The 25,635-nt window shown below is 59.1% G+C and overlaps 1 protein-coding gene across 2 annotated transcripts in view; it reads left to right on the top strand.

Moving 5' to 3' along the window:
• Nucleotides 1-25,635, top strand: part of EHMT1 (euchromatic histone lysine methyltransferase 1) — a 66,919-nt gene that overhangs the window by 26,948 nt on the left and 14,336 nt on the right. For both annotated transcript variants that reach the window (XM_068987937.1, XM_068987936.1), the window contains exons 8-17: nt 433-564; nt 3,272-3,417; nt 6,355-6,498; nt 7,114-7,340; nt 8,375-8,548; nt 9,620-9,702; nt 10,551-10,657; nt 15,362-15,484; nt 23,182-23,283; nt 24,453-24,557. In XM_068987937.1, coding sequence (XP_068844038.1) covers nt 433-564; nt 3,272-3,417; nt 6,355-6,498; nt 7,114-7,340; nt 8,375-8,548; nt 9,620-9,702; nt 10,551-10,657; nt 15,362-15,484; nt 23,182-23,283; nt 24,453-24,557 — 1,343 coding nt within the window. The remainder of the gene's footprint in view (nt 1-432; nt 565-3,271; nt 3,418-6,354; nt 6,499-7,113; nt 7,341-8,374; nt 8,549-9,619; nt 9,703-10,550; nt 10,658-15,361; nt 15,485-23,181; nt 23,284-24,452; nt 24,558-25,635) is intronic.

Here is a 25,635-nt window from a genome sequence, read left to right as displayed (position 1 = left end):
CACGCACGCACGTGTGTGTGATCTTTGTTGTTGGGGAGCGTCTGTATGACATGTGCGTGTGTGTGATCTTTGTTGCTGGCGAGCATCTGTATGACGCGTGTGTGTGGTCTATGTGTCTGGCGAGCGTCTACATGTCTCGTGTGCACGTGTGTGTGATCTGTGTGCCTGGCGAGCATCTGTATGTCTCTCTCACGCGTGTGTGATCTTTGTTGCTGGTGTCATCTGTATGATGTTTGTGTGTGCGTGTGTGATCCGTGTGCCTGGCGAGCGTCTATATGTGTCTCGTGCACATGTGCGTGATCCGTGTACCTGGCGAGCGTGTGTATGTTCTGCACGCGCGTGTGTGTGATCTGCGTGGCTGGCGAGCCTCTGTGCCTCGGGGTGGTGATGCGGCCCCAGCCCCCCGTTTGATGAGGGCACCTTTGGTTGCAGGTTCTGAAGCCTCTGCGTCGTCTTCGGGCAGTGCGGAGCCCACGGCGCCTGGCGACGGCGGGGGGTACGTGGAGGTGCCGCTGGACTCCTTGGATCTCCATGTCCAGGGTGTGCTGACCTCTGACACAGAAGGTGAACGCGTGCGTGGTGGGGCCAGTGGGGGGAGGGCACGTTGGATGCCGCGTGGGCAGGACGTGGTGCCGGTCGCCGTGCCCCAGAGGTTGGGTGCAGACACCTGCCGGGGCGGCAGTCCCACGGGCCACACGAGCTCTTGTCGGCTCCCCAGGGGAGGCGCCTCTGCCTGCGGGTGGCAGCGTTCTGCGTAACCTGACTGTTTCGTGGCCTCAGACTCCAGCAGTGCTGGCGGAAATGTGTGCCCGCATCGGTGTCGAGCTGCTGGTGCTCAGATGCCCCGTGGTGCGTGTCCGGGGCTGGGTCCCTCACTGAGGTTCTCGCTCCATGGCGCTGGGGTCCTGGCACTGGGGCCGTGTACTCCCACCATCCGAAAACCTTTATCTGGAAAAGGAGCTAACAGCTGTTTGGCCCTTTCGGGAAGTCAGTTTGAAGTCTGGGGATAATGTAAACCCCTGTTAGCTTTGTCTCATGGACCTTCGTGGCTGAAGGGTGTGGCTTCTGGTGGCGTCCAACCACTCTGGAGAGGACGAGTGGGTGGCCTTTAGCTGTGAGCGCTGGGGGAGTTTGGGTTACTGGTCCAGCTTAGGAAACTACATCTGTAGCTTAGGAAGAAAGCCACGGCTTATCCCTCAGCAAAGCAGCGGCTTTTCTTCTCGCTGCAAACGTGGCAGAAGCCAGCCAGTGACCGCTCACAGCCTCCTTCCCGCTGACGTGGTGCGTGTGCTCCTTGCTGCTGAACGTTCCTAGCTTTGTCTCAGGAATGTGCTCCCTTGGACGCCTGCAGGAGGCAGTGCTTATTCTGCCACATGGTGCGCGGTCGGCGGTGTGAGGGCAGTGCAGTGGGGGCGCCCGTCCAGGCTGAGCCCCGGGCTGAGGGGCGGTGGCCTCCGCCTCCGAGTGCTTGTGCTCAGCGCCTCCGAGTGAGGCCGACGCTGGGCGGAGCCCTGCCCTAGGAGAAGAGGCAGCTGCCGGGCGCGGGGCGAGGTGCTTCTCGGGGGGTGTTTCCCCTGGCGCCAGCCCTGCCGGCGGCCGCCCAGTCATGCGCTATCTGGAGAGCTGGTGCTTTGCAGGAACAAGTCGGGGTCTCCAGTTGTATGTATTCAGTCCTGGAGTTTCAGACCCTTGAGGAGGCAGCTGTGGAGCCCGAGGCTGGACGGGAGGACAGGGGCCTGGGGATCTTTGGCAGCGAGCCCTGTGACCTGGACCTGTGGGAAGGCGGGGACCAACTTGGTTACGGGGTCCCAGCTCCAGCCCAGAGAGTGTTTGCGTTAGGATGGGCAGTGGCCCTTGTCCGTGCCCACGGGTCTGCCGAGCTGGCGTTTGGGTGCTGCTCTGACCCTGGCGGCTGGGTGGGGCTGTGGGCAGGCGGCCACAGCCGGTGGGCATGCATGGGGTCCACTGGGACCCGTCTGTCTGATGCCCTGTAGCTCCTCTGCCTGGGCTGCTGGCGGGCCCTTCCCTCACCCTGGCCTTGCAGCCCATGTCTTGGGCTCAGAGTCAGTCTGCTGAGCAGCGCTGGGGTCTCCGCAGGTGGGTCACACCCCTCCGTTTGCTCTTGGGAGGCACCGAGGACGGGACCCCAGGGGTCTCAGAGTCGCCCTCCAGCCTAGTTCCTGCATGAGCCGGCTGTTCCTGCCGCCAGGGCAGGGCTAGGCCTGGGTCCCGAGTGTTCTGGGCTCGGCCTGGCTCCCTCGCAGGGAGAGGAGTGGGCGGTGGGACTGCGTTGCAAGAAGGAACAGGGACTTGCCTTCCTTTGGAAGCTGTAGCTGGGTTGAGGACTCTTTCTGGCCACTGGCCTGTGTCCCCGCCAGGAGCCAGCCTGACCTCTGCCCCCCTTTCCCTGGTGCTGTCCCCTCGCCTGCCTGCAGGCAGGTCGGGGTGATGTTGCTGTGCCCAAAAGGCTTGCTGTGATCCTGGTTTTCTTCTTTGTTTTTCTCCACACGTCCGTCATTCAGCCGGATAAGCCAGCTCTCTGCGGTTATGGTGGGACATCACTAAATAGGCTGCCTCTAAACCCTTCCAGGTGGTGCTAGCTTGCTTCAGTCATGTCCCACTCTTGGCGACCCCATAGACAGGAGCCCACCAGGCTCGTCTGACCATGGGATTCTCCAGGCAAGAACGCTGGAGTGGGCTGCCATGCCCTCCTCCAGGGGAGTCTCCTGACCCGGGGACTGAGCCTGTATCTCTCACGTCTCCTGCATTGGCAGACGGGTCCTTTACCGCTAGTGCCACCTGGGAGACCCAGAATGCCTCCAGATGCTACCAAATGTCTTGAAGGCAAAGGAGTCACGCTCCGTCGTGTCAGACTGTTTGTGACCCCATGGACTGTAGCCCGCCAAGCTCCTCTGTCCATGGAGTTCTCCAGGCAAGAACACTGGAGTGGGTTGCCATTCCCTTCCCCAAGGGATCTTCCCAACTCGGGGATTGAACCCAGTCTCCTGCATTGTAGGCAGATTCTTTACCACCTGAGCCACCAGGGAAGCTCCCCTTCTAAGTGGACCACGCGTTGAATATGTGGCCGCAGTTCTGAAACCGAGCAGGGAAGACACGCACGCTCCTCGTGGGGAGTGGAGTCTTGGCCTGGGCTCCCTGTGTGCCGCCGTGAGCGTGTCTGCAGGGACCCCGTCGCCGGGTGACCCAAGTGAGGCGGAGCGTCTGGGTGGGTGGCGTGGCGGCGGCACTCACGCGTCTGCTGTGACTGCAGGGCTGGCCACCGGTCCTGACGCGGGCGAGATGGACGGCCTCCAGGAGGTGCCCCTCTGCAGCTGCCGGATGGAGACCCCAAAGAGCCGGGAGATCGCCACCCTGGCCAACAACCAGTGCATGGCCACAGAGAGCGTGGACCACCAGGTGAGCCGGCCGCGCCAGGCCGCCTGGGGAGGCGGGCCGTTCATGTGGCCGTGCCGGGAGGCTGGGGGCGGCCGTGGCCGTGGGTGCTGCTCTGCCGAGGCCACGCTTCCCAGAGGCTGTCCTGCTTCGCTGTGAACTTGAACGTGGATGGCAGAGGCTGAGGCCCTGCCCACCATCTTTAGAGGCGCTTCCCATACAGAGAGTCTCGCAGCTGACCGCTGACGCCGCTGCTCGGGGCCAGCCGCCGCCACTCCTGGCTGTGAGCAGCGTCATAGCATGTCTCGGGGCAGGGACAGCCGTGGCTCATGCTGCCCCGCGGCGCGTCTTGGAAGGTTGGATGTGTGTGTCCTCTGCTCCGGCCAAACACAGGCAGCTTCCGCCGCCGCCTGCGGCCCTGCGCCTGCCTGGCCTGGGGTGTTCCCGGCTGGTCGGTCCCTTTTGTCCCAGGTCGCAGGGCTGGAGGCCGGCACTCATCTGGGTGCTGTGGCGGTCCCTGCGCCCAGCTGGGTTTGGCCAGAGTGCTTTGGCAGGGATGCGTCGGTCCCCTTGCCCGCAGGTTCCCTGCGGTGCAGTTGTGCCCTCGGAGTGCTGCTGAGCGCTGCCGGGTGAGCAGTTGGGCAGCTCCCCGTACTTGCTGCCGCAGCCGCGGTGTCACTGGGGCAGGCGACCCCTCACCTGCGGGGCTGCTGGGCCCTGAGGCGGGCCCGTCCTGCGTTCACAGAGTAAGCAGTGACGGCTCTTCCTGCTTTTCCAAATGACGAGCCGGTGCTTCCGCTGTCCCTCCCCGCTGCCGTTCCCCAAAGCTCATCTCAGCAACTCAGGGTCTTTTCCTGGGAACTTGATCCAGAAAACAACACAGGTCAGATGCTCGGCTTGATGAGTCTGTCTCAGGTGGCGGGCGCGCCAGTAGCCACACCAGGGGCAGGAAACGGGATTGGCCCCGGGTGCCCGCTGCCTGGCTTCTGTGTTTTCTGAATGGTCTCGCCGTCCACGTGGGTGTCTCTGGACATCGCCGCCCATTTGTCCTTCGTGCTTCTCTGGGGAACGGCCGGGCCACTGGACCCTGTGGTTGGAGTCAGCGGCTCCCAGACGCACAGGGCGTCCAGCCCGCCTGTCTGCAGTTGAGACGCAGGTAGGCCTGGCTCAGTGGAGGGGGTGCGCCCCAGCTGAGGCACGCTGTCTGGGCTCTCCTTCTAACGCTGGAGCTGTGGGGTCGCACTGCCCATGTTCAGCGCCCCCTCAGAGCTTCACAGTGTGGAGCTTGCTGCTCACTGTTCACTTAGCAGGGGATGGTTTCATAAGGACCTTGTCATTCCATCTCGTCATGTTACACAGCAGAGCATCCCAGAGGAAGAGCCTTCTCTTCATTTCCTGGTCGTTGAGGCCATGGGTTTGCTCTCTGTTTTTGGAGGGTGACCAGCTCTGCTTCTAAACTGTCATCGTGAGCGAACGCATTTAAGCAGATTCAGCAGGCTTTTGTCTTTGTTACCGTTATTATTGAAGCTTCCCCGCAGCCCCTGGGCCTGCAGGGCCCTGTTCATCTTGGACTCAGAGCATCATCTCACAGTGGTACTGAAAGGCCGTTATGAAGACCGTTTTTGAAAAGATACTTAGAAAGTGAACTGCCTCTATCTGCTGCTTCACAGAGCGCACAGGAGCGCTTTCACGCGTGCACAGTCTGTGTAACTTGGGGAACGAGTGATTTCCATGGTGTTACAGAGTCACGCACAGTCAGGACACCTGGATGGTCTCAGGGTAGGGGCACAAGATCAGTGGGCGGTGGACTGAGGTGCGCGCATCACAGCAGACCCTTTAAGGAGCCCCCTTGTGGAGGCGGAGAAGAGCATCCGCGCTCGTCTGCTCTGAGCGCAGAGGCAGGTGCGCGACCTGGCTGTCTTATTAAACCGGATGTTAAAGAATTCTGTGAACAACATAAAACAATGGCACGTTTCTCATTAAATAGTTTAAAAATAATTTTTATTTAAAATATGTTCTTTATGCGATAGGTTTACTGTCATTTTAAAATAAATTAATATTTAAATTCTTCTCTCCTGATCTCTAACATGGTCACTATGAATGGGTGCACTGCGCTTGGGCAAAACTCTTTGGGCCTTCAGCCGTTGTGAAGAGCGAACGAGAACGCTGAAGGCAGGGACCCGGCAGTCACTGCTCTCCACCCCCCTCTCTCTCTCTCGCCCTGTCCTGCTTGCTCTCAGCTCAGCTTTGTCCAGGTTCCCGTGTGCCCTGACTGGAGGTTGGGTTTGAGGGCTCCTTGTGGCTGGCCTGTGCTGGCCCCAGCTCCCAGGCTGGGCCCTCTGAGGTTGGACAGCGTCTCCCAGGCTGCCCGCTATCCTGGGGTGCCGGGAGGCCCTTTGGTTTCGGGTTCCCGCCTGTCCCGGGCCCATGGGGTGCTGCCTTCTCACTGCCTGGACCCTGGTGTCTCAGGGCCCACCTCCCCCCACCTGCAGCCTGTGGCCTTTGGTTTTAAGTGTTACCTCTGGTTTTGGTTTTGCTCTCTAATTGCTCTGGTTTTTTTGTGGGATTCCAGGGAATTCTTAAGCTGCGGTTACTTTCCCCAAAATATTTCTTCTCTTTGAATGCCCAGGCCACCTCGGCCTCAATGGCTGACGCCCTCAGAGCCGGTTCCCTCATCTCCTTCCCGTGAACTTTACCGAGGCATCATCCACACGCTTAAGGTTGCCTCTCAGCGTGCGTCTCTGTCACACGTGTGACAGACACACACCGCTGTGCAACCAGCACGCTCCTGATTTCTGTGTGTGTGGGGGGCATTGACTCTCACTGGATCCGTTGTCACGTGACCCGTTTCTTCTGGTGGGCTGGGTGGACGTGGAGGACCGCACCGCCTGCCCCCTTTGCTTTCCTGACCCCCCTCCCGTGCTGGGTGTGGCGTGCTGACCTGGTCTCTCCCGATTGCAGCTGGGCAGGTGCACAAACAGCGTGGTGAAGCATGAGCTGATGCGTCCGTCCAGCAAGGCGCCGCTGCTGGTGCTGTGTGAGGACCACCGGGGCCGGATGGTGAAGCACCAGTGCTGCCCCGGCTGCGGCCACTTCTGCACGGCTGTGAGTGCCGCCCTGCTCCAGGGCGCCGGGCCCCCAGCTGCCCTCCCACCGCCCCCGGGTCTGCCCCCGTGTCGTCCCCTGCAGGGCCCCGGGCCGTCTTCCTCGGTGGCTTGGCCACAGACGCTCCCAGGCCCTCTCTTGGCTGACGGGCTCCGCGTGGCCCCTTGTGCTCCCGGCCGAGAGCCTCTCTCCTGGGGCTTTTCCGGATGCCACAGCTCCGTGTCCTCCCTGTCCTCCGCATCCTTTCATGCCTCTGCTGAAAGGTGACCCCAGGTCCTGCTTTCTGCCCCAGAGCGCAGCCTGCGGCTGGGTGGGCTCTGCTGAGGGCTGCTGCCGGCTCTCAGGGCTGTGAGTCTGCTTCCCGGGCGTGTCCTCCATGGGTCTCCACACGGCTCACCCCCTGAGCCGCGCGCGCAGAGCGACGCGTGGGGTGGGGATGCCCTCCGCTTCCAGCAGGGCGCGAGTGGACGCGCCTCGGGAGGGCGCAGGGCCGCAGGCCATCTCCCCTCCGCACGCCGGCCTCCTGCCCCGCGTGTGCCTGTGCTCGGGTTCCTTCCCTTTCTGCGTTTTAGTTTTAGTCCCAGTTGGAATGACTTGTTGCCCCCCCCCCTTCAGGGAAATTTTATGGAATGTCAGCCTGAGAGCAGCATTTCCCATCGTTTCCACAAAGCCTGTGCCTCTCGAGTCAAGGATGCCAGCTACTGCCCCCACTGTGGGGAGGAGACCTCCAAGGCCAGAGAGGTGACCATCGCAAAGGCAGACACGACGTCCACGGCGACCCTGGCGCCCGGGCAGGAGAAGAGCTGTGTAGCGGAGGGCAGGGCCGACACCACCACGGGCAGGTACGTGCCCCCGGCCACCAGGGGCCTCCCTGCTGGCGCCGCGCTGTGAGCTCTGACCCATGAGGCTGGGAGGCACAGTGGCTTGTGTCTGCTCACTGCACTGCACACGCGCCTCTGCACACACCCTCGCCTGTGTGTGAACCTGTGTCTCAGTGTCCTCGACGATGTGTGTCAGCGTTCCGTGTCGAAGCACAGTGCTCCCTGAGACAGCAGCACCTGTGTGTGCCTGTCCCTGTCTGCGTGGACCTGTGTGTACGTGTACGATGTGGAACATTAGCATCAGCTGCTGTGTCGCCTGCTGTCCTGTGTCGCGTTTTGGACGCCCTAGCTGAACACACAGGGGACAGGCTACAAGAGAAGGGTTCATACTGCAGACATACAGTTTTCTTCCTAAAAGAACAGGTGGAAACACTGAAGAACTCATAGAGCTAATTGGAGTCAGTCGGCCAGATGGTCAGTAAGAAAAGGTGTCAGAAGCCTTGTCCTCACCAGCCTGTCCAGCTGGAAGCCAGGGTGAAGGAGAGCCTTCAGAACAGCAGCAGACTCAGACCTGCCCTAACCCGTGGCTGAAGATCCGCTGAAGGCTAAGAGGCTCAGATTGTAAACATTCAGAACTTAGTATTGGGATGGTGTTGATGCCATCATATTTCTGTGAATTGATTATGATAATCTATAAGTTTAATGCTCTTGGAGTCAAAATTCCAAGGTGTTCCTTGTGTTGGTCAGGCAGTGGACTTGAGATTCAACCCGGAGTTCATTCTCTAAAGCAAACTTGAGCATTTGTCCAGAAGTCCAGGAAAGGCTGCACACACTTCTGAGTGTCCTCTGTTTTCGGGGGTTTGGTCTGCGTCTGGCGCCTCCCTCCGGGCCCGGAGCAGACAGTCGGTGAGCCCGAGGTCATTTTCTGTCTCGGCGGGGCAGCTCAGCTGGGGATCTGAGGGGATCCTATTTTGTGTATTCATCGGTTTCCATAAGAGGGGGAAGTTTGCATGTCTCTAAAACTCAGAATTCTACTTATTTTTTCCTCCCCGAAGCGCTGCTGGCCCCCTGCTCTCAGAGGAGGACAAGCCGCAGAGCCTGGCCCCCCAGGTGCCGGAGGGCTTCGACCCCACAGGGCCGGCTGGGCTGGGGAAGCCAGCGCCGGGCCTCTCCCAGGGGCCTGGGAAAGAGACCCTGGAGAGCGCGCTCATCGCCCTGGACTCCGAGAAGTAAGCCCTTCCTGCAGCCTCCATCCCCCCGGTCTTCCTGCATGAGGCCCGCACTGCGTTGCTGGGTGTCCCCATCCGTCAGCGTCTGTGCGCGCAGAGGCCACACGTCCCCGCCGTGTGCACCCCCGCAGGCGCTCCTAGGAGTCGCTGAAGCTGCCCTGAGGGCTGTTGACGCACCCCCTCGTTACTCTGGAAACCATGGACACCAGTTGCAGCTTGTCATGGCACACCCCTGAAGGCGTGGTGAGGGGAGTCCCAGAGGCCGGTGAGGCGTCCCGGAGGCCGGCGAGGCGTCCCAGACGCTGCTGGCTGGAGCTCTGACCTCAGGGCCGGAGGGCCGCCACTGCTCTGAGGCTGCTCGTCTGTGAGGGTGGGTCTGGAGCAGGCGCCCTCTTGGTCTTGCCTGCAGCTCCCGGCTCCTGCAGCCCACCTGGGTGTCTGCAGGAGGGCCTGGCGTCCCCAACCCATGACTGCACGGGTGACCGCACAGGTGACCCCGGGCTCAGGTGACCCCAGGCTCAGGGCTGTAGCCAGGCTGTGTGGCTCCTCCCTGGAGCGTCAGGGTCCCGTCTTGTCCTTGGGTGGTTGTGTCGTGGGACACGGTCCTGAGTCCCGACGGCTCTCTGTCCGCCTCCAGCCTGGTGTCTGGCCCTGGTCTCACGGTGACTGTTGGGTGCCCTGCCCCCTCACCAGGCTCAGACTCTACTTGAGCAGGGGGCGTGTAGCTGGGTGGGATACCCTGCCCCACCACCTCAGGGGTCCCTCAACCTCATGCTACAGAGCAGCAGCCCGCTCTGTGCCCCATGTGGAATGCCGAGGCCTCAGGGACTGTTCCCATGCGTAGGTGAAGGAGGTGGCCACGCGCGCTTAGTGTTCTTATCGTGAGGCACCTGGTGGAAGTGGCAGCCTTCACCTTGAAGGCTGGGCATAAGGGCCTCACCCAGACCTCCCCAGCCTGCAGGTGGGGTGTGTGGGTGGCGTGTGTACATGCGTGTGTGTGTGTGTGTGTGTCTGCTTGCACGTGTGTGGTGGGGGAGCTGTGCTCACCGCTGACCCACGTTCTCTCTACAGACCCAAGAAGCTCCGCTTCCACCCGAAGCAGCTGTACTTCTCGGCGCGGCAGGGAGAGCTGCAGAAGGTGCTGCTCATGTTGGGTAGGTGGGCGAGCGCATCGTCCTCGCGGGCCCGTCCTCGCGGGCCCGCCGTGTCCCGCCCTGTCCCGCCCTGTCCGCTGCTCTGCTCAGCGCACACAGGCCGCCCCTGGGTTTAGCGTGTTCGCCATGTTCCTGCTCAGTCAGTCACGGCGGTGGGAGTGTCTGCCTGGAATTAGCAGGGATGAGGCGTGTGATTGTTAAGCAGTGCTGTGGAGTCAGTAGCGGCACGGTCAGTGAGCCGGGCTCATGCTGTGTGCACGCGCCTACGTCTTCTGTGCAGAGAGCAGCCCAGGACACCCGTGCTGTCAGCGACCTCCTGCCGCTGTGGTTCTGACCCACCGGGTGCTGGGGAGCAGGCAGTGCTTTGCTTCTGAGCTCACAGCTTAGGCTTGACTTTTGGGCTGGAGAAGGTGGATGCAGAATCTCTTTACTTGATAGGAAGTCAAGAAACAAGTGTAGCAGTTTGTTCTGGGGAGAAAAGGTTTTACTTTATGTTGACCAAAGTGGCAGTTTTTATCATTTTCCTGTTAGACCTTGTATAGTACTGAGGTCGCCTCACTGTTCTGGGGTTAACCTCATGGCCCATGTCCATGCCAGGCTGGGAGCTGCGCTCAGCAATCGCCTCCCCTTAGGGCCTGGCCTGGGGGTCCTGCTCCCATGGAGCATCCATCCTGGGGCCCTTCCAGACTCATGTTGGGGCAGAGGCCGGCTGGGGGACATGGGAGAGGTGCTGGGGCCTTTGACCGCAGCCTGCCTGCTGTCCCCCGGGACCTCCCCACCCTGGACCGGCCTGCCTGGGTGCTGGGGTCGTGCCTGATGAGTGATCGGCGTCTCTTGCTTGTTTGCAGTTGACGGGATCGACCCCAACTTCAAGATGGAGCATCAGAACAAGCGCTCGCCCCTGCACGCCGCGGCGGAGGCTGGCCACGTGGACATCTGCCATATGCTCATCCAGGTGGGCTGTGGGTCGCGGCGGCCCGCTGCTGCGCTGAGGGCTCTGTGTCTCTCGGTGTTTCCCGACTGGCTCTCGCTCGCTTTGGGGCTTCATGTCGCTGACTTCCCAGGCTGGGGGTTCAGCCGAGGCGTGCGCACGTGCCGCTCTGCCCACCTCCTGCAGTGAGAGCTTGCATCCTGTGGTCCCGTGCATGTTCCATGGTTTTATGAGGGGCACCCCCCACGCAGCAGGCACACTGGCCTCTCTGTTATCTGGCCGTGCATCGCCCTCTCTGAGCGCTGTCTCTCTGGGAGGTCCGCTCAACCCAGGCCCCCGTGGGACCTCGGTTCCCTGGAGGCCACCTTTCAGCTGGTTCTTCATCTCTGGATCCTTCAGGACATTTCCTTTCGCTTGTGGGTCTAGACGCGCCACTCAGCCCCCAGCTCAGTCTGGGGTCTTTCTGTCTGGGCTCTGGGGCCCTCCCTGCGCGCCCACGCTGCGTTTGCCTGGCGCGCCTCCTCTCCAGCCCTGCGGCCTTTGAGCCCGCCTTCTTGGCACTGCTCCACAGGGCCCTCTGCTCCTCTGGGGGTTCCCCTGTGCTGCCGCGTGTGAACCCCTGGGTCTCCTCTTGCTCCCCGAGAGACCCTGCTCAGTGACCTCTGCGTCTCCCTGCAGCGTTGGAAACTCTGTTCTGTGTCCTCGTCTTTCTCATTTCAGGTTCTACCCAAATGCCTGGTGCTGGCTTGTTTATGTGAAAGAGAAAGGGCTGAAATGCCGGAGGTGGGCTCTTGGTTGGGCCTGTCAGCTGGCAGTTTTTGTGTTGGGGCCCCAGGAGGGCTCTGGGCCTGGGAGCACAGTGTGCCTCCCCTGGGGCCTCGGGGCCCCTGTTGCCACCCGCTGGCCTGTGTGTGGCCACAGCAGCTCCATCCTGTCCCCGCCTCCTCACCTGCGCTGTGCACACAGGATAGGGCTGTGTGTCAGCGTGGAGCCTGCTTTCGTGTTGATGTTTTCAGTAGGGTTACCTGTTGGTTAAGATTTCTGACGCCTGAGACCCACTTGTCAGATCCCTCTCAGCTTTGGCTTGGGTACGCCAGAGGGTCGTTTGGACGGACCTGTTTAAATAGCATGCAGCTGGGTTCTGCTGCCGCCTCTTCTGACTTCCTCCTTCCTTTAGAGGAGGTGGCTCTGCACTCCTTTGAAAGGACCTATTTCCCCCAACCTTTTTGACAGAAAGAAAAGAAAGTGAATTCTCTCAGTTGTGTCCGACTCTTTGTGACCCCAGGGACTGTTGCCCAACCAGGCTTCTCTGTCCATGGGGATTTGCCAAGCAAGAATACTGGAGTGGGTTGCCATTTCCTTCTCCAAGGGATCTTCCCGACCCAGGGATCAAACCCGGGTCTCCCACACTGCAGGCAGATGCTTTACCGTTTGAGCCACTAGGGAAATTCCACCTTTTTGAAAAAATTCATTTATTTATCTGTCTTTTTTTTTTTGGCAGTACCAACTCAATGGATGTGAGTTTGAGTAAGCTCCGGGAGTTGGTGGTGGACAGGGAGGCCTGGCGTGCTGTGGTCCATGGGCCGCACAGAGTCGGACGCGGCTGAGTGAGACTGCGCTGAGCGGAGCTGGGCTTTCCCTGCCGCTCGGGCTCTTCTCTAGTTGTGGTGCTCGGGCGTCTCTGCAGGGGCCTCTCTCGCTGTGGAGCGCGAGCTCTGAGTGTTTGGGCCTCGGTAGCTGAGGTGCGAGGCCCCCGCTGTTGCAGCCCCGGGGCTCGAGCTCAGGCTCGGGAGCTGCGTCACGCGGGCTGAGTGGCTCCGGGGTGCACGGAGTCTCCCAGGTGAGGGAGTGAGCCTGTGCCTCCTGCTTCGGCAGATGGGCTCGTCACCACCCAGCCGCCAGGGTAGGCCCCACTGGTTGTACGTGAAAATGCGTGCGTGTGTGCGTGTGTGCTGTTGTGTAGTTGCTAAGTCACGTCTCACTCTCTGACCTTGTGGTCTGCAGCCCACCAGGCCTTTCTGTCCACGAGACTTCCCAGGCACGGATACTGGAGTGGGTTGCCATTTTCTTCTCCAGGGCGTGTTTCTGACTCAGGGTGTAAAGAGTCCTACATTGGCAGGCGGATTCTTTGCCGCTGAGCCGCCAGGAAGGCCTGTGTGATTAATAAAGGAGAGTCTAAAATGTAAGCATCTCGGTTCATCTTAATGGCTCTAGAGGGAACCGGCCTGGGCGGCTTCTCCCCTGAAGCACTGTGTCCCCTCCTCAGGCGGCTCTGAGGCTGGCGTCATCATGACTGCGTGTGTGTCTCTGTGGGCTCACTGCCCTGCAGGCATCTTCGGCCACACGGCTGAGCTCTGTCCACCTCTGAACTCCACATGGTGTGACTTGTTTGCCGTTTTTCGTTCAAAGAGCAACAACCTAAGGGGTCGTTGAGACCCTGGGGCCCACTCGCTGACCCCCTGCCCATTCCTGCTTCTGCCCACGGGCGGTGATCGAGGAGCCGTCCTGAGAGGGAGCGCAGGAGTGCTGTGTGCTGTTTCGCGGCTTCTCTTGAGTTGTGAACTGTTGCAGAATAAAACGTGACGCATTGGTTTAGAAAGAGTTGGTTTAGAAAAAACAACGCTTCACACGTTAGCGATCTTTACGACTCTGCATCGTCTGTCTGAGCCTGGGGGCATGATGGCTGGGCGCCTCTCAGGTGAGGTTCTCAAGCGCATAGTTGAGCGGTGTCCAGGGCTGTGCACTCCCAAGGCGGGCTGCCCTTCCCCAGAGCCCCAGCGTGCGTGGTGGGCGGGCTCACTCTGCTTCACCCTGGATCCCACGGCGCTGCTTCTTGGAGGCCCCGCTCTCCTGCGTGCCTGCTTCCTGTGCCCTCCTCCCGGCAGGCCCCAGCCGCGGCCCTGTGCCCTCTCCCGGCCCCAGGCAGCCAGGCAGCGCCCTGACTCATGCTGTGGTCAGGGTAGGGGGTCGCCTGTGAAGAGTGTTTTTGGTCATTCTTGGTCTGACTTGTTTCCACGCCGAGGTCTCAGTGGAAGTCGCTCCAACTAGGCAGCTTCAGCAGTGTGGCCACGGAACTAAAGAGACCCAAGCGGGGGCTGTCTCCCACGCGCTGCCGTGGACTGGGCCCATCCCAGCCTCTGGCCACGCCCGCTTGTCCCCACGCCGGCCCCTGCTCTGGCCTCTCCTGCTGGTCGTCTGTCTGTCCTGGATCTGTCCCCGTCCGTCCCTCTAGGAGGTTCGATCAGGTCCTCTCACCTGCTCTGCCCTGACCTGGTGCCGGCTGTGAGCCGGGAGTCTTCCGGGCAGAAAGGTGCCTGTCCTCGCAGCCTCGGGGCCCAGGGAAGGGGAGAGCAGCGGCTGTTGCCTTGACGCGTGCCACCCTGTTCTCTGGGGGCTCACCCTCCGTCCCCCTCCTCCCGTGTCTCAGATGGCTTGGCATCGTCTCCCGGGCGCCCCACCTCTCCCTGGAACGGTCGCTCACCTTTGGGCTGGCTTCCCTGCTGTGGCCCTGGGCCGCCCACACATCCTTGTGCGGGGCTTCCATGCTGCCGGCGGAGTGGGTCACTGACTGGCTCAGGTTTCAGACAAGCGTGTGGAGCGCCAGTCCTTGCAGGCCCGGGGTCTCGGTGCTGGGCGGGGAGATAGTCCTCTGACCCTGGCCCTCTGCAGCGCGGCCCCTGCCTCCGCTCTCGGCCACCAGCCTGTGCAGCCCTCAGACCTGGGCCCTCCCTTTGGGGCTGCCCACCCTCTGAGGGCTCAGGGTGGCTGGGGGTCTGGGGGAGTCTTGCCAGGTGTGTGTCCCCAGTCACAGGCACTGCCTGGCCTTCTGCTGGCAGAGGCTCATCCCGCCTGTGCACCCGGGCAGAGTGGCTGGCCTCATGCCGGCCTTCTGGGCCCCGCGCAGCCTCCGCCCTGCTGGCCCCTCACCTGTGTGCTCTTCCAGGTTGCTATGGGGTCCTGGCTCCGCCTCGCCCTCAGATGGGCTCGGACCGGTGTCCCGCGCGTTTACCACGCGTTTACCACCCACTGCCCCGTTCCGCCTGTGGCTCTGCCTGGAGGCCAGTGGGTCTCCTTCCAGCCCCTGCTGCTCAGCCCCTGGCTTCCGTGCGCCCTTCTCTGTCTGCTCGTTGATTTCTCACTAAACTGTCGCTCTTGTGTTTTAGTTGCTGATAATAGGAACAGCCTTGCAGGTGTTGCTCTTTGCGTGTCGGTCCAGTTTCTCCCGACACAGAAAAGGCCCAGCTGCCAAATAGTCTCTCTGTTCTCAGTGGACAACTCACCTCAGGCGTCTGCAGTTTCAGGCAGAATTTACCCAAGGACTCCTGCACGCTCGTTAGTTTTAAGTACACCCACTACTAGAAAATACATGCTGGAGATGAATTTTTGTTCAGTTTATTTTAGCGAGCATTAGAACAGCCCAGAAAGAGCTCCGAGGTCACTGCAAGCTGGTCCCCTCACCTCCTGGCCCCGCCTTGCGGAGACCCTCTCCTCGCCTCTTCTTTGTCTGCGCTGGGGTCTCACTTTCTTATTTCTAAGGGGTTGTCAGTGATGTTGCTATCTTTACCAAGTTAAATGAGAAGTGAAATGCTCTTCTTGACAGAAAATAGAACAATCACTTTGGAGCCTCAGGCTTAGACGGCAGAGAGACCGAATCAGCCCCTGTGCGCCTGGGGGCGTTTCCTCCCCAGGTGCGGCTGCAGGCTGAGTGTCTGTCCCCCTTCCCACTAGGCGGGCGCCAACATCGACACCTGCTCCGAGGACCAGAGGACCCCGCTGATGGAGGCCGCCGAGAACAACCACTTGGACGCAGTGAAGTACCTCATCAAGGCCGGGGCCCTCGTGGATCCCAAGGTACTTGCCGCGCACCCCGCTCCCCATAGCGCTCCTTGTGAGGAGGAGCAGGGCTGCTTCCCTGGGATGCCTTCAGGGATTGGCGGCCACTGGGCAGCCACAGGTGTCTAGAAGTAGGCAGTGCAGCTTGCCCGGCGGCAGTTTACTCGTGGGAAGTACCGTGAGTGCGGGCTCCACGGAGCCTGCCGCAGACAAGCACCCATGAGGGTTTGTGTGTGGAGGGTCCGTTGCCATCCTTCATGGTGGGCACCTCCCCTCTTCCGCCTGCTGTTTGGAGCCCTTACTCAGGAAAGTTGTCACCATGCAAAGTGCCGGGTTGGGTGAAGCACAAGCTGGGGTCGAGATTGCCAGGACAAATAGCGACAACCTCAAGTTATGCCGATGATACCGCTGTAAAGGCAGAAAGTGAAAAGGAGCTAAACAGCCTTTTAATGAGGGTAAAAGGAGAGTGAGAAAGCTGGCCTAAAACTCAGTGCTAAAAACACTAAGATCGCGCCATGCGGTCCCGTCACTGCATGGCCAACAGGAGGAGAAAAGGTGGAAGCAGCGGCAGATCCCCTCCTCTTGGGCCCCAAACCACTGTGGTTGGTGCTTGCAGCCTCGAAATAAGAAGGTGACTGCTTCTTGGAAGGAAAGCTGTAACCTGCTGCTGCTGCTAAGTCGCTTCAGTCCTGTCCGACTCTGTGCGATCCCATGGACGGCAGCCCACCAGGCTCCTCCGTCCCTGGGGTTCTCCAGGCGAGAGCACTGGAGTAGGGTGCCATCGCCTATAACAAACCTAGACAGTGTATTAAAAAGCAAAGACATCACTTTGCCGACAAAGGCCCGTATAGTTAAGGCTGTGGTCTTTCCAGTAGTCATGTATGGATGTGAGAGTTGGACCATAAAGAGGGCTGAGTGCCAAAGAATTGATGCTTTTGAATTGTGATACTGGAGAAGATTCTTGAGAGTCCTTGGACAACAAGGAGATCAAACCAGTCAATCTTAAAGGATATCAACTCTGAATATTCATTGGAAGGACTGATGCTGAAACTCTAATGATTGGCAGCCTGATGCAAAGAACCAACTCATTGGAAAAGACCCTGATGCTGGGAACGATCGGAGGCAGGATGAGAAGGGGACGACAGAAGATGAGATGGTTGGATAGCATCACTGATTCAATGGACATGAACTTGGACAGACTCTGGGAGATGGTGAGGGGCAGGGCCTGGTGTGCTGCCGTCCATGGGGTCACAAAGAATCAGACGTGACTTGGGCACCTGAACAATGACAACAGCTGGGGAAAGAGAAAAAGGCCTCCGTGTTGGAAAGGGGAAGAAAAATAGTCTCTGTGCACAGACAACACACAGAAAGTCTTGAAGAGTCCACACGGAGACGCGTCAGTCCTGATGAGTGTGTGTGAGAGAGTTTATATATCAAGTCAGCACATAAGTGTCAGTTGCATTTCTACACTTGTGAACAATCCAAAAAGCAAATTAAGAGCACAGTTCCATTCACAGTAGCATCAAGAAGAAGAAAAAACTTTGGAATAAGCTTAATCAAGGAGGCAAAAGATTCGCACACCAGAAGAACGCTGAAAGAGACTCAAGAAGGCACCGGTGAATGGACATCACCCTTGCCGTGTGTTCATGGAGCAGGAGCAGGCGGTGCTTTGACCCCTTGTTACCTGCAGGGCGTGGATCCCAGGGCCCCCGCAGATCCCAGCCCGCCAGCGCTCCAGTCCCCTGATGAGACCGTGCGGCCTTCAGCCCTCCGTGTTGTGGTTCTGCATCTGTGGGCGCCGAGTGCTGACTGCGTTGCTGGAAAGTCGTGCTGCCCAGAACCACCTACAGGTCAGTGCAGTTCCTGTCAGAGTCCCAGCACTGTTCTCTACAGGGAAACCCTGAACAGTCAAAACAGTCTTGCCAAAGAGCAACGCTGGAGGCCTCACACTTGCTGACTTCAGAACTTAGGAGAGAGCTGCAGTAGTGCAAAGAGTGCGTTGCCTGCCTCGAGGCGGACGCACGGAGCAGCGCGTGGAGAGCCGTGCAGAGACGGGCCTGTGGGACGGCACAGAGCGCCTGAAGTGCGCCCTGCAGGCACGACCCGGTGATTCCTGTTGCGGCCCAGACCATCCGGTGGCAGGAAAGGCTGTCCTTCACCACGCGTGCTGGGGCACCTGGACTCCACACACAGGCGAGTGAGGCTGGGCCCCTTCCTGTGCATTCGTAAGCTAACCCGGGGGGGTCAGAGACCTACGTCCAAGAGCTAGAACTGTGAAGCACTTGGCAGAAAACAGGGAGACCCATGTGACGCTGGACTTGAGTGCCTTCTTGGACATGACACCGGAGCACAGACCATAAGAGGAGTGTGGGCAACTTAGACGCCACAGAATTAGGCCTGTGGTCCATCAGAGGAGAATGGAGAGACCACCCCCGGGGGAGGGAAGCATTCATCAGTCCCGTGTCTGCTGGGCCTCGCTCTCCAGGCCATACAGACATGTCCTGCTGCTAGACTGCAGCCCAGCTCAGAAGTGGGCAGAGTTTGAGCAGACATTTCTGCAGAGAAGATGCTTACATTTGAATGGCCAGTTGGCACACAAAAAGATGCTCAACATCATCAGTCATTAGGGAAATGCGTTCAAAGCTGCAGCGAGACCCCGCAGGACAGCTGTTGTCTAAATGTCAGAAGACAGGTGCCAGCGAAGCTGTGGACAGGCTGGGATTCTCACGCATTGTTGGTGGGAATGTGAAGCGGTGCAGAAACCGTGGAAAACAGTCTGGCGGTTCCTCAGAAAAGTCACAGATTTGGTTTCAACTGTATGATCTGGTGATTCCAGTCCAGGGTGTGTCTTCAAGGAGACAGGGGGCGAGGACACAGACAGGTGTGTGCACACCTGCTTCTCCGCGGTGTTCACGGTTTCCAAAAGGTGAGTGCAGCCCAGGGTCCAGCGACACCTGCAGCACGGGTGCGCCTGAGAACGCGACACCGAGGAGGAGCTGGCGCAGAAGGACGGGCGTCGCACGACCCCACTTCCGTGAGGAAGCTGACCAGGCAGATGTGGAGATGAGGCACCCGGGCTGAGGGCAGGGCCAGGCTGAGTGGTGCTGCCCGAGCTCCTGCCTGCGCTGCTGCGAGGTCCTGAGAACAGAGTGGTGGTGGTTGTGTGGCTCGTAGAGCAGTTAGTGAGGCCATGGAGCGGCTGAAATGGTTAGAACGGCAAGTTTTAGGTCAGATACACACACAGATAGTAGCGATGAAAGAGTTGGGTCTTAGGGCTTTTCACATCAATACACGTTTTTCCACTGAAAGTGTCACCCTGCAGTTCATACTCACCTATCAACTCCTGTTCCATCGAATTCTGTTTTCCTGTGTCATTAAACGTTATTCTACAACATTATTCCAAGGGGCTGTGTTATATTTCATGATATAGTCTGTATCATTTTTGCCAGATTCGCTAGTGGAGTATGTGGATGATCAAGTTTTGTTATATACAGTGCTTCAACAGGCATTTCATAGCTAGGTCTTTTCACATGTTTGTTTTAAGACAGATTTTTCTGGACAAGGATTTTGGGGATCAAGATACATAATGATTTTTTAAGGCTTTTGGTCCCTCTTTCTTAAATGCATCTGGAAGTTTGTGAGACCTCATTTCCCTGCACTGATACCAACACCAACCATTACAGTTAAAAAAATACTCACAATTCGACTGCAAAAATGGGTTGTTTTTACTATTTTAATTTGCTTCTGTCAAAGTAAACAGTTTTTTGTATATAGTTGTTTACATATGCAGAGTGCACCATGTGAAATGCTGAGCTGGAGGAATCACAAGCTGGAATCAAGATTACTGGGAAAAATGTCAATAACTCGAGAGATGCAGATGATACCACGGTAAGGGCTGAAAGTGACGAGGAACTAAAGAGCCTTTTGATGAAGGTGAAGGAGGAGAGTGAAAGCTGTGGCTGAAACCCAACATTGAGAAAACTAAGACCATGGCGTCTGGTCGTATCACTTCATGGCAAACAGAAGGGGAAACAGTGGGGGCCGTGGCAGGCCTTATCTTCTTGGACTCCGAAATCACTGCGGAGGATGGTTGCAGTCATGAGATTGAACGACACTTGGGCCTTGGAAGGAACGCTGTGACAGACCTGGAGAACATGTTGAGAAGCAGAGACAGCCCTTTGCCAACGAAAGTCTGAACAGTCAGAGTTAGGGTTTTTCCAGTGGTCATGTACGGATGTGAGAGTTGGACCATAAAGAAGGCTGAGTGCTGAAGAATTCAAACTGTGGTGTTGGAGAAGACTCTTGGGAATCCTTGGACAGCAAGGAGATCACACCAGTCAATCCTAAAGGAAATCAACTCTGAATATTCATTGGAAGGACTGATGTTGAAGCTGAAGCCCCAATACTTTGGCCACTTGATGTGAAGAGCTGACTTGTTGGAAAAGACCCTGATGCTAGAAAAGATTGAGGGCAAGGGGAGAAGGGGACGACAGAGGACGAGATGGTTGGATGGCATCACTGAAGCGATGGAGATGAGCTTGAGCAAGCTCCGGGAGATAGTGGAGGACGGGGAAGCCTGGCGTGCTGTGGTTTATGGGGCCACCGAGTCGGCGACGACCCCACAGCTGAACAGCAGCAGCTGCGTGGGTCATGGTGTGTGGCTTCAAGGCAGCATCTGGTCCTGTGCTTTGGTGGGTTGAGGTCTGGCGCCCTGTAGCTGCTCTGTGAACACCTGCAGGTGAGTGTTAGTCCCCATCAGGGCGGGCGCGTGAGTTCTGCCTTGTGCTTGGCCGGGGGGCAATTTCCTGGCCCCGCCACCGGAGCCAGTGCCCAAGCAAAGCACTGCTGCAGAGGCAGGTCAGAGTTGAGGGCTTCGTAGGAGTGGCTGTACCCGCAGAGCGAGTGGTTGGCGCAGATCTGGAGTGGGCAGTTCACCAGTGAGCCCCGCTGGACTCTGGGTGCCATGGAAAGAAGGGCCCTTGGTCCCAAGACCAGTCACAGAAGACACTCTGTCTGAGAAACAGCCTGAGCCGCCGGTGTGGTTAGAGTCCCAGAGAGGAGGGAGACCCACTGGAAGAAAATATATTGAAGGAAAAGTGGTCATAAATTTTCCAAATTTGATGAAAAATAACCTCCAGGTTCAAGAATCTCACCAAACCCCAAGCTGGACAAAAGCACAGGCTGCTGCGCCAAAACCCATCGTGTTAAAGTGCAGAAAGCCTAAATGCGGCCCGAGAAGAGCAGCCCAGCACAGCGTGTGCAAGCGAGCGCTGCGTGTGCTTGCCAGCTTCCCATCTGGAACCACAGGGGCCCGGAGACCGTGGAGTGATTTCCTATCATGCTGAAAGGGGAAAAAACTCCACAAAAACATGTCCGCCCAGAATGCTGCAGCCAATAAAAGTGTCTTTCAGAAGCAGTTGTGAAATAAAACATTTCCAGGTGTACAAAAACTGACAGAACTTAATAGCAGATTTATAGTAAAGCCAGGGGGAAAATCTCATCCTTGGAATAATGAAAATATCAGAAATGGTGAATCAGAAAATTTATTAAAAGGTGAAGGCTGTTTAAAGGAAGAAGAATATTGCGAGATGGAGTTTACACAGGCAGGCACGTCGACACGACAGCGGGAGCTGGGGGCAGTGGAGGGGCGTGAGCATGGCCCTTGGGGTCAGTCCTGGGAGGGCTCAGTGCTGCTCTGAGCCGTGGACAGTCGGAAGCCATGACCCTGCAGAGTACTGGGGAGTAACTTAAAAGAGGCGTAGCTTTAAGGAAGAAAATTTTAAAGGTAGCAGAGAAAGTAAAGTGGAGTCTTAGAAAGTGCTTTTGTGACTGGAAAGCAGGAAAGAGAGTAAAAACAGGTGGGACCCCAGCAAGACGGTTGTCTGACCCTGACCGCGTCGGAGTTCCGTCCAGCATCAGAGTGCGAAGCCCTGCAGCCCGAGGAGACGCTGAGCCGGTGAACGGACGAGAGCCAGCCCCGCTTCCACAGAGAGCACACAGTGCCACACACGCAGAGCACACGTGAACACAGCACACGCAAAGCACACCAGAGAGCACACGGGAACAGCACACGTGAACACAGCACACGCAGAGCACACGTGAACACACGCAGAGGACACGTGAACACACGCAGAGCACACCAGAGAGCACACGTGAACACACGGAGAGCACACCAGAGAGCACAGGGGAACACAGCACACGTGAACACACACAGAGCACACCAGAGAGCACACGGGAACAGCACACATGAACACAACACATGCAGAGCACACGTGAACACACACAGAGCACACGTGAACACAGAGCACACCAGAGAGCACACGGGAACACACAGAGAGCACACCAGAGAGCACACGGGAACACATGGAGAGCACGCAGTAATACAAAGTCCATGAACACGTGGCAGGCACACCCTGACACAGCACAGTGACCATGTAGGCCACACACTAACACGGAGCGTGCACACTGACATGGAGAGCACACGTGAACACATGGAGAGCACACTGACACACACGGAAGGCACACGTGAACACAGAGCGCACGTGAACACACTGAGAGCACATGCTAACGCGTGGATAGAACATGCTAACGGCATGCTAACGCAGAGGACGCTCCCACACGCACCAGGCAGGAGCGAGCAGGGTGAGGGCACGTCAGGCATGTGGTGAACAGGAGTCAGGCGCAGCAGGTGAGGGCGCAGAGCGCTCAGAGGCCAAGAGGGAAGGTTACCTTTGCTTCCAGCATCGGGAACGGTTTCTTCAGCAGGACACAAAAAAATACAAAAGAGACGGACGCTGCAGAGAGCGATAGAGTTCAGGATTTCCAGGCCTTCCCTGGGGGCACGGTGGCTGCGATTCGAGCTTCCAGTGCAGGGGCGCAGGTCCAGCCCCTGGTCAGGGAGCTGAGATCCCACATCCCTCAGAATCAAGAGATGGTAACGCAGAGGCAGTGTCGCAACGAATTCAATAACTTTCAAAAATGGTCTGTAGCAAAAAGAGAAAAAGATTTTTCCACATTTCAGTTGAACAGAAGATGCGCGGAGATGGGAGGGGCTGCACAGTGTGGAGGGCCTCCTGCAGGGGGAGGGCGGCCAGGCAGCCCCCTACCCCCAGCCGTGGCGTCCTGTGGAACCCACAGCTGAGCCCCCGGGGAGGAGCGCACGCCACTGCTGCGGGGCAGGGGTCTCCGGGTCAGGGTCACAGGGCTCCCAGGAAACACGCTGCAGCACTTTGTGCGCCTTGCACGACAGGAAGGCCTATCAGCCCAGTCCTCCCTGACCAGCGACACGGCTGGGCTGCCCCAGTCCGTGCGTGTGAGCGAGCAGGTGTGCCCGGCGGAGCCCTCAGGATGTGGGACCGAGTGTGGATGGCAGAAAGGTGTCTGTCTGCACGTTACAGCTTAGCATGCGAAGTCGTTTCTGGATACGCACGTGTAGTGGAAGCCTCGGGTGGCTCCCACCTGCGAGTGTAGGTCAGGCCGGCGCTCTCCCTGGTCTGGCCTCAACTCGGGGGGTGGGGTGGGGTGGGGGGTGGGTGGTGGCTCTGGTGCTGGGTGTTCCGTGGCTGAGGTAGATTTAGGTTCTTGGGAGGTGGAGACAAAGGCCAGCCAGCAGCCGCGCCGGCTGACGTGCTCTGGTCTCGGTCGCCGTGGGGCATCAGGCGGGGGGAGCTCAGCGCCCTGGGGCTCCTGGGACCTCAACGGCTCTCGTGTTACAGGATGCAGAGGGCTCGACCTGTTTGCACCTGGCTGCCAAGAAAGGCCACTACGATGTGGTTCAGTACCTGCTCTCAAACGGACAGATGGACGTCAACTGTCAGGTGCGCGCCCTGTCCGCTTGCGATGCCGCCTCATGGGCCTGGCCCCAGGACCCGAGACGAGTCCTCGCCATGGTCCCTGCCCTGCCTGTCCTCCGGGGCCACCTCTGCAGGGCCTGGAGACCTGGTCTCTTCTCCCCAGCCCTGTCCACCTCCTGGCCTGCTTGCTGGCTTGCTGGCCGCCTAGAGGCCCGTCTCCAGGCACTGCCGCTTGAGCAGAGTCCCAGCCTCCATGGGCCGAGCTGCCCTGTGGCTTCTCGCCTTCCCTCCCAGTGCTGGCTGTTGTCGGACGTTCTGTCTCTTTCCGTGTGTTTGCGTCTGCCTGTCTGTCCAGCTGTTGTCAGGACCCTGGGGTGTCCTGCAGTGCCCAGCACAGAGTAGGTCCCGTGTACATCTCCTGACCTGTGAGGGGCTGGGGGAGAAGGTGAGGGTGCAAGGAAGGGTTCTCTCAACTCTCAGGGACCCGTTCCCGCCCCTGGGACCCTGCACGTGGGCGCGGCTCCCTGCAGTGAGGTTTGTGAGCCTGCGGGCCCCCTTCCCCTGGCTCAGGTCCATCTCTCACCCGGGCAGGCTGGGCTGTGCTGCCGTGCCGTATCCCCAGTCCTGCAGCAGGCCTGTGGGCACTGTCTCACTTCAGTCATGGAGGCCAAGTGCGTCCACGGGAAGATGCGGTGACTGGAGCAGGCAGCAAGTTGTGTTGGCAGGGACTGAACCTCTGGCCGCCCGAGGAGGAGTTGGCCACATGGTTCTTGTTGGCTCAGAGCGGCTCCTGGTTTAAATGAACCCCCAGGACCACTGAGTGGGGTGGGGGCAGGGTAGAGGGGCAGCTGGCTGGGCAGGACCGTGGCCTCGCCGGTGGGCGGGGTCAGCTGGGTGGGCCTCTGCCCCCTGCCTTTCTCACGGCCTCCCAGTCTGATCTGGTGTCTGCAGTTCTTACCTCATGCGTGGTCTGTCCTGGGACCACTGGGTGGGCAGGTGTGTGGCCTGCCTGCACTCACCAGGGTCCCCGGGCAGTGCTGTGAACCTCAGTTTCCTTTAGCAGGACGGGGCCTCGGGTCGGGGCCCCCACTCCTGCCCCTCCCTGGGGCCACTTCTCAGGTCCTGAGTGATGGCCCTGTGTCTCCTCACACACCCAGGGGCTGTGATAGGTTTTTCTTCTTCTTTGAAACTAGGATGACGGCGGCTGGACGCCCATGATCTGGGCCACTGAGTACAAGCATGTGGACCTCGTGAAGCTGTTGCTCTCCAAGGGGTCCGACATCAACATCCGGGACAACGTGAGTCGCCCTGGAGGAGGGGTGGACGTAGGGTGGCTGCAGGCATTTTGGTCGTGAAGGCCACGTCCTAGCGCCTGCCCTGACCTCTTCCCGTCCAGTCACCAGCGTGCACTGACCTAGTGTGGCCTCCTGTGTCAGCCCGGAGTTGGGTGTGACCGGAGTGCCACAGGCCCTGAGACTCGCCCCGGGTGGAGCCATGTTTCCAGAGGTGTAGAGAAACTGACTCTGTGTCTGTGGTGGGGACGGCGGGCTGAGGCACGCCACCCCTGGGCCGAGGTGCTGAGGTGCCAGGTGCTCTGGGAGCAGCCTTGGGCTGTGTGTTGCTGGGGCTGTGTGCTTGTGAGCAGCACCGGGCACTTCTGATGAAGTTGAAGGGGGTTCTCATCTCGGGAAGACATCGGGGGTCCCAGGAGCAGTGGGTGGTGGGGCTGGCGGAGCTGGGGGGCTGTGCTGCTTCCTAGGCGAGGGTCAGGCTTCCCGGGACCCGGATGGGCTGTGCTCGTAGAGCTGTGTCCACCTCTGCGGAGTCACCAGAGCTGTGAGTAGGAAGCTGGCCACAAGCTCGCAGCGTTGACGGTAGAGTAACGCAGGAAGGCGCACCCACCCCTCTGCTCGGAGCCCCGAGTGGGCCATGAGAAGGCAGGATGGGAGCGGTGGCTGCTTTGCAGGAAGACCCCCCCCACCACCGGGCCTGGGAGCAGTGACCCCCCCCCCGCCAAGGGCGCTGCCGGCTGGGGGCGTCTGCCAGCTCCACAGGGCTGGGCCCCAGGGCCCGAGATGCGCCTTTAACTGGAGATACCCAGCACGCCTTACGCGGACAGAGCCAGTGCTTAACCAGACATACCAGATACCTGAGAACCAGCCGTCTTGAACAGACACAACTAGTCCTTCTTAACCAGACATACCGGATACCTGAGAACCAGCCATCTTGAACAGACATAACTAGTCCTTCTTAACCAGACATAACCAGATACCTGAGAACCAGCCGTCTTGAACAGACACAACTAGTCCTTCTTAACCAGACATAACGAGCTACCTGAGAACCAGCCGTCTTGAACAGACAACTAGTCCTTAACCA

Source organism: Capricornis sumatraensis, chromosome 1, assembly GCF_032405125.1.
Source record: "Capricornis sumatraensis isolate serow.1 chromosome 1, serow.2, whole genome shotgun sequence".
Lineage (NCBI taxonomy): Eukaryota > Metazoa > Chordata > Mammalia > Artiodactyla > Bovidae > Capricornis > Capricornis sumatraensis.
The sequence above is the reverse complement of the archived record's forward strand: the minus strand, read 5'-3'. Positions and strand labels throughout refer to the sequence as shown.